The sequence below is a fragment of the Petaurus breviceps genome, unplaced genomic scaffold (genome assembly GCF_028583685.1).
Source record: "Petaurus breviceps papuanus isolate PSGF00001 unplaced genomic scaffold, PetGlider_PUasm1.0 208, whole genome shotgun sequence".
NCBI lineage: Eukaryota > Metazoa > Chordata > Mammalia > Diprotodontia > Petauridae > Petaurus > Petaurus breviceps.
This window is the reverse complement of record NW_027185852.1, coordinates 5,889,304-5,901,750: the sequence shown is the minus strand read 5'-3', so window position 1 is coordinate 5,901,750 and position 12,447 is coordinate 5,889,304. Positions and strand designations below refer to the sequence as shown.

The window sequence follows — 12,447 nt, the reverse complement described above, 5'->3', positions numbered from 1 at the left end:
TCTCACATTGATGAGATCACAGACACATCAAGAGAATCTGTGGTTTCTGCCCCCGGTGAATGTGAGCTCTTCAGTGACTATTCCCTTCCTTTTGTTTGTTTTCAGCCCCACCAGTAGGCCACATTCATGGGAAGCACTTAATTAATTCATAGATTCAGAGTCAAAAGGGGAAGAGGCTTATGAGGTCATCTTGTCTCACATCCTTATTTTACAGTGGAGGAAACCAAGACCTGAGAGCCAGAGTAACTTGGTCAAAATTACGTATTATGTTTCAGAGGTGGTATTTGAAATGAAAATAAATTGTCCCCATGTCCCTCACAGGGTCATTTTGAAGGAAACGTTTATAAAATTTACATCAATTAAGAGAGCATAAATCTCAGGCTTAGAAATCATCTGGTCCAATCCCTCATATTTGACAGGTTCAGAAACTGAGGCCTATGGAAGTTACAAACTTTGCCCAAGTTCCCAGAGACAGCAAGTGTAAGAGTTGGGAGTTAATGCCTGGTCCTCTGACTCCCAATTTAGCACATTGTGTACTAAGTCATGGGAGCTATCATTAGCATCCTTTTCCCTTTCCTCCATTCTTATCCTAATTGAAACCTACAAATGTGTTAGTACAACATGAGTGTCGATACAGTTACAATCATTATGATACACGAGGTTTAAAGAAGAATTTCTGACTTTGAGGAGAACACATGCCCAAAGGAGGTCATGAAAGCAAATCATGTCTCAAATGTTGTCAGTCAACAAATATTTATTGAGTGCTTACTCTGCTGTAAAGGTATTCCTATTATGTTTAGACAAGATAGCCTCTGGCTGTAATTCTGTGAAGCCTTTAGAAAAAAGACATATTTATCCCTCAGGAATAATTTAATTACAGTTGTGGGCTCATATGATCATAAGTTTAGAGCTGGAAGGGACCTTGGAGGCCACCTAGTCCAACTCCCTCATTTTACAGGTAAGAAAACTGAGGCCTAAATAAGTTAACTGGCTTGCTAAAAATGATCCAAGTAATAAGTGAAAAATGGAGGATTTAAACCTAAGTCATCTACGTCTGAAGCCAGTATCCCTTCCATTGTGTATATAACAGTGATGGTAGGAAGGGAGGGGGCCGTGATAGAGTGGTGAGAGCATAAGATTTGGAGTCAGCAGAGGTAGCAATCTTTCCTCTGTCCCCACCTGTGTGATGTTTGACAAGTCTTTGTACCTCACTTTACTCATCTGTAAAATATGGATCAGGTGGCATCAAAGGTGCCTTCTAGCTCTGTATCCATAATCCCCCGAGTCTAAGGTGCATGAATAGCCTGAGTGACCTCACAAAGTTCTTTCGAGCTGATGTTTAGATCTCACTGTGCAAAATGCCCTGTTAGGTTTATTTATCACATTTCTAAGCTCTGCAAGGTCTCTGGTCCAGGGAGCACCTAGCGCAGCCAATGAATATTACATCGAAATCACACCATCCAATCAGTCAGGGGACAGCTCTCAATCTACCAAGCTGGGATTCCAAGGAGGCTCGGAGCTCACTAATTCAGTGCTGATTTCCAAGTGTTAAGGTTACCTTTCCCTTTTGACATTTCAAAGCCTTTGAACCCCAGCTTGCCTGGCTCTGGGCTTCATTGTTAGTTCTCACTTGCTAAGTAGCTTGAAATGGAGGTTTCCAGCTTTGATGTTGTCAAACACTGGGCCTCTGGGATTTGGAAGGTTAATTTTGATAAATATTTAAAGTCTTCCACTAAGCTTTCTCATTTAAAGGCAATTGCTGTGAGAGACCAGGAGTTAGAGTTCTTGGCACCGAAATCTGGTCAGATCATTTATTACCTAGGGTTCTGCCTTCCAGGCACATTTGCCATTGTTTAACGTTCGCAAGTTCTGAAAGGGATGTGCATGGCGAGGGTGCACCAATAAGACAACACGGGTCTCTGGGACAGAGGCTGTGAATTCATCTGTTGAAAAGAATGGAGGCTTTTGGTGCTGCATCATGGTCCTTTAAGACAATCTGAACTGTGGAAAGATAGTCCCCAGATGGGGGATCCTAGAACCTGGGTTCAAATCCTGTCTTTTCTGCTTGTCACCTGGGTGACTTTGGGCAAGCACTGAATAGAACACACACACACTCACACACTCAAATACACAGTGCTCACCCACATACACACTCATTCACACACACACACACACACACACACAGAATGGTCTCTACCTTCTGAGAGCTTATGGATTAATCTATTCACATGTTTTATCAATGACTTTTCTGCACTATAGTTTTTGAAGGTAATGTAGTATTGTGGAAAGATAGAGGTACTGGGTATGGAATCCAAGGGCTTCCAAAAATGGCTTTTTCTTTGTCTGTGTGACTCAAGACAAGTAGGTTAACCTCTCTGGGGCTCAGTTTTGTCATTCATAAAAGGAGGGGTTTGGACTAGATGGCCTTTAAGTCGAATCAAATCCACAGGCATTTATCAAGCACCTGCTGTATGTCAGGAGTTCTGCTAAGTGCTGAGGACACAAAGAAAGGCCACAACAGACCCTCCTCTCCAGGAGCTCCCAGAAAGAGGCGAAAGATGACATGAAAGCAACTTTGTATAAACAAGATGTGTGCCGGGTAAATTGGGGATAAGCTCAGAGGGACAAAAGAGCATTAGAAAAGGCTTTTCTTGGAGAAGACGTGGTTTTAGCTGAGACTTGAAGGGAGCCTGAGAATCCAAGAGGTGAGCTAAACAAAGACAGCATTCCAGGAGTCAGGGGTCATCAGAGGAAATGCCTAGAGAAGGCACATGGCACATGGGGAGTCCTGCTGGAGGAACAGCCAGGAAGCCAATGCCGCATCTTGAAAAGTACAAGGAAGGGAGTAAGATGCAAGCAAACTGGAGCCCTAGGAAGGGACCAGGTTTTGAAGGGCTGTAAAAGCCCAACAGAGGATTTACACTCCATCTTGGAGGTGACACTACAGTCAATTGAATAGGGAGGTGAGATGGTCTGACCCGTTTTTTAGGAAGATCAGTGTGAAAGTTGAGTGGCAGATGAATTAGAGGGAGGAGAGACAAGACAGGGAGACCCACCAGCAGGCTACTGCAACAGTCCAGGTGTGAGGTGATGAAGGCTTGTGCCAGGATGAGGGCAGTGTTGGGAGAAAGGAGGTATGGATGAAGGAAGCAGATTTGGTCTCCAGAAAAATCCTGTCATGCAGGTGAGGTTAGGATTATCCTTTTACAGATGGGGAAACTGGGGCAGGTCTAGAGGTTAGGGGACTTGCCCAGGGTCACACAGCTAATTAGTATCCAAGGCCAAATTTGACCTCAGGTCTTCCTGACTTGAGATCCAGAGCTCTTTCCATGACACCGTGTAGCTGCCTCTGAAGAGAAGAATATCATCAGGCTGAAGATTAGTGATGAGGATGAAGAGGAGGAAGATGATGACAGCTGTGACATCGACCTAGTTCCTTAAGGGTCAGAAAGCACTATTTGAGCCTCTGAACAGCCCTGTGAGGGTGGTGCTTTATTATCACTCCCACTTTACAGAGGAGGAAACAGGCTGAGGCTCAGTTATTTGCTTGAGGTTTCTCTCCTTATGAAATGTCAGTCAAGCTCTGAACTTCCAGGGGCAGCTAGGTGACAGTGAGTAGAGGATTGGCCCTGGGGTCAGGAGGACCTGAGTTCAAATTCAACCTCAGACACTTAACACGTACTAACCATGTGACCTTGGACAAGTCACTTAACCCCAATTTCCCTGCATTTCCCCCTTCACAAAGCAAAAAAAAAAAAAAGATCTAACTTCAATCTTCTCAGTCCCGCATTTTACTTCTTCGTGACCAGCACTGGGGGAGGCGTACATTAGCAAGAATTTTATTGTGCCTGAAATCCCAGATGTTCAGGGGCCTTTGAGGGGTGATTTACATACACTGAGAATACTAAGTTGGTAGAATAAATTTTCTAGAATTGCTGGTTAAATTACTTGAAACTAGAAAGACAAACCCCCCACCTTCTTGCTTAAAGCATGCAGTTTTTTCAGAAAGCTTCCAAACAATACTTGTCTTTTCAAGTCCTCCTAAGCTGGAGGCCTCAGGTAGCCAGGCGAGTGTTAGGCCAAAGGCGGGAGAGCATCTCCTGAGCCCTCAGGTTTTGGTCACTGTTCTGCCCTGCCCGTCTTCTGTGCTAGGTTTGTGTGTCTCTGTATCCCACCACCTTGTTTTTCTCTTGAATGGGGTCGGGAGCTGTGACTCAACCACACAGTGTCCCTTGTAACAGAAAAATCAAACATCACTTAAAAAGACCCCACTGAGCGGGCATCATCCTGGCTTGGTCTGGATTCTGTCCAGTTTCCTCTGCTTAGGCGTGGCTGATTCTTCACTTTGAAATCTTTTCCCCAATCTCATATTAAATAAGTGGATATGGACTTAGTGCTCAAAGGGACCTGAGAGGCCACCCCACCTCCCATCTTACAGAGAGTAAACTGAGGCCAAAGAGGTGAGGTGACTTTCCCAAAGTCACACAGGTAGTGACAGATGTAGTGTCTGATCCCACCTCCTCTGCCTATAAACCTAGTAATCTCTGTGGACACGTTTTATTTCATTTTTCCTTCTCTGAGAGAGTATGGTCATACAGAGTACTTTGGCTTTAAGGTTTGGGGACTTGCTTATTTCTCTGACACCCAAGTGACCAAGGGCGTGTCTATACCATTCCCGCAGTCCTGCAATGAAATTGTCTTGATTTATTCCATGTAGCTCCAGAGAATGAAACAATTAGACTCAATGGTAAAAGTTAAAGGGGAGAAAGGTTTAGGCCCAATATGAGAAAGAGCTTCCTAGCAAGGAGTCAGGCAGAAATGAAGCCATGCTCTAGATCACTGGTCTCCAAGAAAGTGCCACTGACTGCAGCAGCAGCTGGGTACCACAAGGCCTAGAGTGCTGGGCCTGGAGTCAGGAAGACCTGAGGTCAAATTTGACCTCAATCTTCCTAGCTGGATGACATTTAACCTCTGAATACCTCTGTGTCTTCAACTGTAAAACGGGGACAACAGCACCTCCTTACCAAGATGCGAGGATAAAACGAGATAATATTGGTAAAGGCCTCAGCACAGTGCCTTTCATAGAGAAAGTTCTATAGAAATATGCATTCCCTCCCCTTCCCTTGTTTGAAACTTAATGCAATCACATATATGAGTTTCATAACCTGCCATCCCATGCTGCAGTCCTTGAGACAAGACCACAGGGTGCCTGGGGCAAATAATTGTTTCAGAATCAGTGCCTGCTGCAAAGTGAGTCTGCATGAAGGAGAAAATGTTTGATTTAAAAATTATGAACCATTAGCTATCAATAAGGTATAACATCATCTAATTCACAAGCAATCTCTTTACTGGCAAGAGACAACCACAGATACCTAATTGTACTTGTAATTTATAACACATAGTAATAACACCATTCTCCAAAAAGTATATTTAGCCCTGTGCTGTTTTTAAATTTTATTTGAAAATGCTCTTGTGAGGCAGGGAAGTGACTGGTTCCCTCCTTCCAGGGCTAATTCATAGCAGAGTCCAAGCTCAGAAGCTCATGCTAACCTCCAAACCCAGTTCCCTAACCCCTGGCCTAAGGCTGTCCCAGTGACAGAAGGGCCAAGTTCTAGAAATAAAAGTGTTTGTTGATTTGTGGTGATTACAATGACTCAGAATGTGTCCTAACATACATGAATCACCTAGAGCTCGTTGTTGGAACCTCAAAATTGTAAGGGGCCTTAGACATTGTCCGATCAAACAACATGCCTGTAACAGGACCATAACACATTGACCTTAGTCGAACCTTAGATGAACACTTCCTTCCCATTAGGCAACTCATTCCACTTTGGGGATGCCTCTCAACACTGAGTTCTTCCTTATGTTGAACTCAAATCTCTCTCCAGGTGATATCTGAAGCAACTGGGTAACATTGGCTTAGAGTGCTGACCCTGGAGGCAAGAAGACCTGAGTTCAAATTTGGCCTCAAACACCCGCTGATTGGCCTTGGGCAAGTCACTTAACCTTGGTCTGCCTGTGTTTGCTCAACTGTGAAATGAGGCTAATGATAGCCCCTTCCTCTGAAAGTTGTTGTGAGGATCAGTAAGGTCACCTTTGTGCAACCATGAGCAGACTGCTGGGACATACTGTGCGTTCTACTATCATTGCTAACACTCATCATTGTTCTTATTATCTGTGCTGGAATGGATTTGCTCAAAGGCAGCTCTGTCTTCTCGTACTCTCTCCTTGTTTATTTTGGGGACTAACTTCCCATTAATCCTTTGGGTTATTTCATCTCCAATGCAAAGGGCCTCAGTTTGTTCTGCTTGGTCCTTTCCCACTGCGTGATGCTGTTATTGAGTAGTGATCTCTCTACTAGATGCTAGAAGGTGCCTTCATTAATTGATCGACACAAGCCACTTACCCTTATCTGTTAAATGGGGATGCAAAAGCCTGAAGTACCTGTCTTACACTGCTCTCATTGTAACCAAATGAGATGGTGTATGTAAAAGACTTCAGAAACCTTCAAACTCTATGCAAAATGGCATTTACTAGGAACATGAGAACATTTAATTAACATACAGATTTTGTGTTTATTGTAAAAAATGGTGTCATTTTTATAATATGAATGATAATAGATGATGATGTGTATTTCTTAATAGGAACAGACTGTTAAAATGAAACGAAATCCATGCTATCTTTTGACACATTGGTTACTGATCAAGGAAGGAAAAAAGGAAAAGAAGAAAGGAAGGAAATAACATCTTAATGAATGGTCTTTTGTTAGCAACCAAACAAAAAGATTGGCATAGGATATCACTGGAGGAAGGGCTTTTTGCTTAAAATCATAAAAAATGCAAAAAAAATTAGCTTGGGGACACCCTACTATCTCTTCAAGTCATCATCTGATCCCTTCCCTCCTTTTATACAGCCAGACTCCAAATTGTCTGTTCCCCATTTCTAGTTCTCCTCCCACACATATCTCACATCCTTCCAACCTCATCCCTCTGCTGGCTGCTCTCTACAAAATGACCAATGATCTCTTAACTGGAAAATCCAACAAACTTCTCTCAATCTTCAATCCTCTCTACAGTAATGGATGATGCTGACTCCCCTTTTCTCCCAAATATCTTTTTAGATTTCTTTTCATTCTCAGCACTTAGCACAGTGCCTGGTATGTAGGAAGTACTTAAGAAATGCTTGTTGACTACAGGGCTTCGACTCCTCAGGTTTTGGGGATGCCATTTTCTCCTGCTTCTCTTGCCTGTCTGATCATGCCTAGCTCTGCTACCTTGCTGAATCCCCATCCTTGCCCCCAGTCCCTCTGCATGAATCTATTCTAGAGCTCCATCCTGGACCCCCTTTCTTCTTCTTCTGCATTCTCTTGCTTGATGGACTCATTAGCTTCAATGGGCTCTGGTATTTGTGGCCTTCTCTCTATTCACACAGATGCCACCCTAGTTCCAGCTTTCATTTTCTTTTTCCTTGATTATATGCAGGAAGCCTTGAAAGTCTCTTCCTTGCTCATAGATTTTGTTTAATTCACCTTCTGCATCGATGCCAAAAGATGTTCTTCAAGCACAAATCTTACCATTCATTCCCCTGCTAACAGAGTTTTAATGGCTCCCTACCGCTTCTAGGATGCAACACAACCTTTTCAGATTTCCCTGTCATGCCCTTACAGATGTGACTCCAGCCTGTCTTTCCAGAATTACTTCACTCACATATTCTAGGCTCCAGTCAAACTGGTCTATTTGCTTTTCTCTAAATTCAGCATTTGATCTCCTGACTCTGTCCCTTTACCCAAGCTTCTTTCCCTACCATCTAGAACATTCTCTCCTAAGTCTACATTTAGAATCTCGGGTTTGTATAGCTCAAATGCCACCTCACAGAAGAAGCCTATCCTAATTATCCCCCAGTTGCTTATACTCTTCCTGGGATGAATTTTTGTTTACACTTTGCATGTAATTGTCTATGCACAGGTTGCTTTCCCTCCATAGAATGTAAGCTCCTTGAGAGCAGGGATTGGTCTTTGGTTTTTTCCTTTGGATCCCCAGGACCTAGCACAGTTCCTAGCACCTAATGGACACATATTAAATCCTGATTGAGCAACTACATAAAGCTAGAGAACCAGATACTTTAAAATCAATTAATATCTGCCACATTCCTGACTAAGATCCCTGCGGGCCGGGACTGTTTTCCTTTTTATCTTTGTATCTTCAGTTCCTTAGCAAGTGCCTTGACCAGAAGAGGTGTTTAATCAATGCTTGTTGAATTGAATAAAAACTGTGTTGACTCACCCATAACATTGTGTTTGAGTCCCTATGTCCTGTTACCTTTGTTCCATATTATTGGATATAAAACACTTCACTTTGGAAGGCATCAGATTAGAATACTCCCCGTTCCATTTGTGTTCAAAATGCTCATGCAGATGTCGTTACAGCTTGATGACACACCTACATGTATATGTGCACTTAATCACATTCTTCTTCTTTTTTTTTTAAAGGAGCCCTCCGCTACCTGACAAAAAAATGCACGGCCAAGTGGTCCCATCCTAGAAGTCTGCAGAGACAGGAATAACTAGCAAGTAGATACTCAATTATTTCTCTACCCTTTAGAGCGTAGAATGCTTCATGTTCTGGCAGTGTGAGCCTCTCAGGGAACAAACAATCAATAAACACTTATTATAAGCACCTACTATGTGCCAGGCACTATTCTAGCCCTGTCATTGACCCAAACTCAGCCCCGGAATCTTCAGTTGGTACCAGCCACTGCTCATTGGGCATACATGATAGCTTTAAATCAATTAGGGAGAAAATACCCAGGATGAATTTTAGGAAGCTCATCTCATGTCATTAATGATTTGAGTCTTTAAAGGGTCTTGCTGTATGATGCCTTTTGTTGGGTCAGTTTTCTTATTCTTTGTGCCCAATTCAAAATATGTATGTCTTACTGAAGAGAATAAATGGATGTCCCTATATTGCATGATAACTTTAATTATAATATAAAACTATAAAATCTGCCCAGGATCCTTAAATACAAATAGTTTTATGAAAGTGTTTTCTTTTTGAATTAAAGCCAGTCTTTTTGAAAGGTTACATTTTTAAAATTCTGAGAAGCTGCTGTCTCTGGAGGATTTTTCATTTCAATGTATCAGGACGTCCTGACATTTCCAAGACACAGAATAGGAAGCATGTTTTTGTTAAAGTACACCATTTTAATGAATGAGGTGGGTGGGCAGGAAAAGACTTTTGAAATGGGAAAAGATAAGCAAAGACATTTGAGTAATAAGGAGAAACTTCTAAGATTTCATTGTACCCTCAGTATAAAGTTGGAGAAGATTTGTCCTGAAATGTATCTGGAGGATTGTTATCAAATCAGTGAGCATTAGATGTGGGAGACACACGTTTATCTATCAATAAATAAATATTTATTAAACATTTACTATGTGCTAGGCACTGTGATGAGCACTGGGGACACAAAAAGAGGCAGAAGACAGCCCCTTCCCTCAAGGAGCTTGCAATCTAATGGGTGAGCTCACTTAACATTCAAACAAAGAGATACAAACAAGCTACAAATGGGGGGAAAAGCAATCATCAATTGAAACACATTTGTCTATTTGACAGATGGTTAAATCAAATCATGGGGGCTGTGTCTTTATATCAGTGGTTATTTCGACTAATACTTTTTATAAATCTAGGCAATTTTGAGAACACTCAGTGTTGTAAACTCCACACAAGACCATAGACTTTGAAAGGATTTGAGGTCATCTTATCCAATGCCTTCATTTTGTAAAGAAACTGGAAGATGAGATTGGAACCCAAATCCTCTGATTCTAACTCAAGCATTCTTTCCCCTGTCCCATAATGCCTCATTGATGAAGATGATGATGATAATACAGATGAGAAAAGAGCTGTGTAATAAATAATAGACGATTCCATTGTCTTTTCAAACTAAGTCACTTTAACTAGTCCAAGCATCCGTAACTATAGAAAAATGCCTATTTCTTGGTGTACTTTGGCAAAACAATAAAACATCAGAGTTAAAAAGGTCTTTGTAGGTAATCTATTCAAATGTCCTCATTTTACAGATGAGGAAATGGGGGCACAGAAAAGCAAAATTACTTCCCCAAAGTCACACAGTAAAAGGTCTAGCTGGGATTCAAATACAGGTCTTTTGGCTCAAAGTCCAACTTTCTTTTCCTGAGAGTCAGACTTCTAAGAAGGTATAAATCAACCAGTCAGTAAAAATGTATTAACACCTACTATGTGCCAGGCATTATACAATATTCTGGGGAATATAAAGGAAGCCAAAAGACAGTTCTTTTCAAAGAGTCTAACATGGGGGAGGCAACATGCAAATAACTATGAACAAGATATAGACAGAATAAATTAATTGAGGCAAGACAGTAGCATCAAAGGGGATCGAGAAAGGCTGCCTGAAAAGCGAGATGAAAGGCTAGTACGGAAATGTCTGCCCCAATGCTACTCTCTAGAGTGAAGACAGACTGCAGGTGACAAATGCCTCATATACAATTTTATTTAATATTTATATGGTGAAAAAACAAAATAATTTGACCAAAAGCAAGTCAAATTCCAGTTTTTCACTTCTTCCAAATGTCACCCATACAGACCTTAATGAAGATCGTATTTTTGAATTAATAAAATAAATACAGAGCTAGCTTCTTTTCACTGTCATGGGCTAGGTCGTTATGGACCCTAAGATTGTCCATTCATAGGAAAGTTGCTGTCTGATTGCCTGAGAACCAGCTCGTTCATTCATCCATCCATTCTCCCAATATTTCTTGAGGACCTACAATGAGCTGGGAACTCTGGTGAAGAGAAAGACAAGCAGGGCTGGGTTTTGGCCTGAAGAGTCACATTCAGTAAGATCTCATCTAATCTAGTCTATCCAACGACTAATGTGGATTATCTTCATATTTAAAAATATGTTGATTCCCAGTCATCTTTCTACCATTGTTATTGCACAGGCACAGTAATGCACATAGAGAGATAGATGCCCATATTGCACTGTAGCAGCAAGCACCCCAGCGTCCCCAGGGTGGCTGCCAATACAGGTTCTTGGATCTGCTTTGATAAAGGAAAGCAACTCAAAATGGGTTAACAAGCTTACTTTAATCAGTCAAATATGTATCATTTACCTAGTTCAGGGTAAAAAGGTCAGCACCCTGAACTTCAGAGTATACAGACAGAATTAGCAAGACAGAAACAGATCAAGTAGACAGCTTTCCAAACTGTCCAACCATTACATCCATACCAAACGGGGGGGGGGGGTGCTCTCAACAACCGGCTTCCCAGAGTTTCATCTGATCAAATCACAGAACACTTCTCAAAGTGAGCCCCAAAACAAAGCTACACATCAGGGCTTATATAGCCTTCTTCTGGCTCGGAGAATGTAACAACCTTATTGATTCACTGGCCAATCAAGAAATATCTACTGAAAAACAAGCCTCCCACCCCAGGATCCAGGTGCACTTTAGCCTAGGGGCAGGGAAGATCTTAAAAATTTACATTCCCATTACATGCACATACAGATATTGTATTACACATGAACATATTGCATAAATATGACATTACATATATTGTTTATGTGTGTTTGCATGTATATACATATATACAGACTTATTTGGGCTGAGCTTTGATTCCAAGGGTACAGGGAACTCTCAGTGAAGAAACTTCCTCTCCTGGGTGGGTTAGCAATTGTTCTGGGCCTCTGGGCCTCAGGAAGTTGCTTGGAGCACTGAGAGGTTCAGCATCTTGCCCAGGGTCTCAGAGCCTTCCTGTGACTCTCTGCCCAGGTTCATATCATTTGCTGCACTTCAGCCTCTACCTCCGACCCAGCACTCCAGCTCCCTCCAGCTGCTGACCTGGCCCCTTATGTCACTGATTGCGAAGAGCTCTACATAGCAAGCCCAGCTCAAACCCAGCACTCTCCTCCCTGGCCATGTGCCTGCAGTGCTGCTGTGCCTCTCCTCTCCCAGTCCTGTCCTTTCCATCTCCCCTTAATTTCCCAACTCTAACTCTGGTCTAAGAACAGCAATTGAATCTGCACTACATTTCCCAAAACAATGTGTCAGTCAAGTGTCCTTAGACTCCACTTACCATCCCTGTAACTTCCTCACTAGAAACTCCCCTTAGATGCATTAGAATTTAAGCTCCTTAAGGGCAATGACTATTCTGCCCATGTCCTTGCATCCCCAGGCCTTAAAAGTACTTGGCACATAGTAAGAGCCTCATAAATGTTCTTTCTCCCTCCCTCCTTCCCTTCCATTCTCCTTCCTTCCTCCCTCCTTTCCTTCCTTTCTTCTTCCTTTCCTCCCTCCCTCCTCTTCCTCCTTCTCTCTCTCCTTCCCTCTTTCTCTCCCTCCCTTACTCCCTCTGTCCATTGAGACCAATTGTCTATCCACTACCTTATTGTGGTGGTTGAGCGGTAGTATTTCATAGT

The 12,447-nt window shown here is 42.3% G+C and overlaps 1 protein-coding gene across 4 annotated transcripts in view; it reads left to right on the top strand.

Moving 5' to 3' along the window:
• Positions 1-12,447, top strand: part of LOC138165242 (leucine-rich repeat-containing protein 7) — a 601,375-nt gene that overhangs the window by 198,493 nt on the left and 390,435 nt on the right. The window contains exon 3 of one of the 4 annotated variants that reach the window (XM_069093367.1): positions 8,489-8,569. The exons of the other annotated variants lie outside the window; for them this stretch is intronic. Within the exon in view, the coding sequence (XP_068949468.1) occupies position 8,569 (1 nt within the window). The 5' untranslated portion in view covers positions 8,489-8,568. The remainder of the gene's footprint in view (positions 1-8,488; positions 8,570-12,447) is intronic. 4 annotated transcript variants of the gene reach the window in all.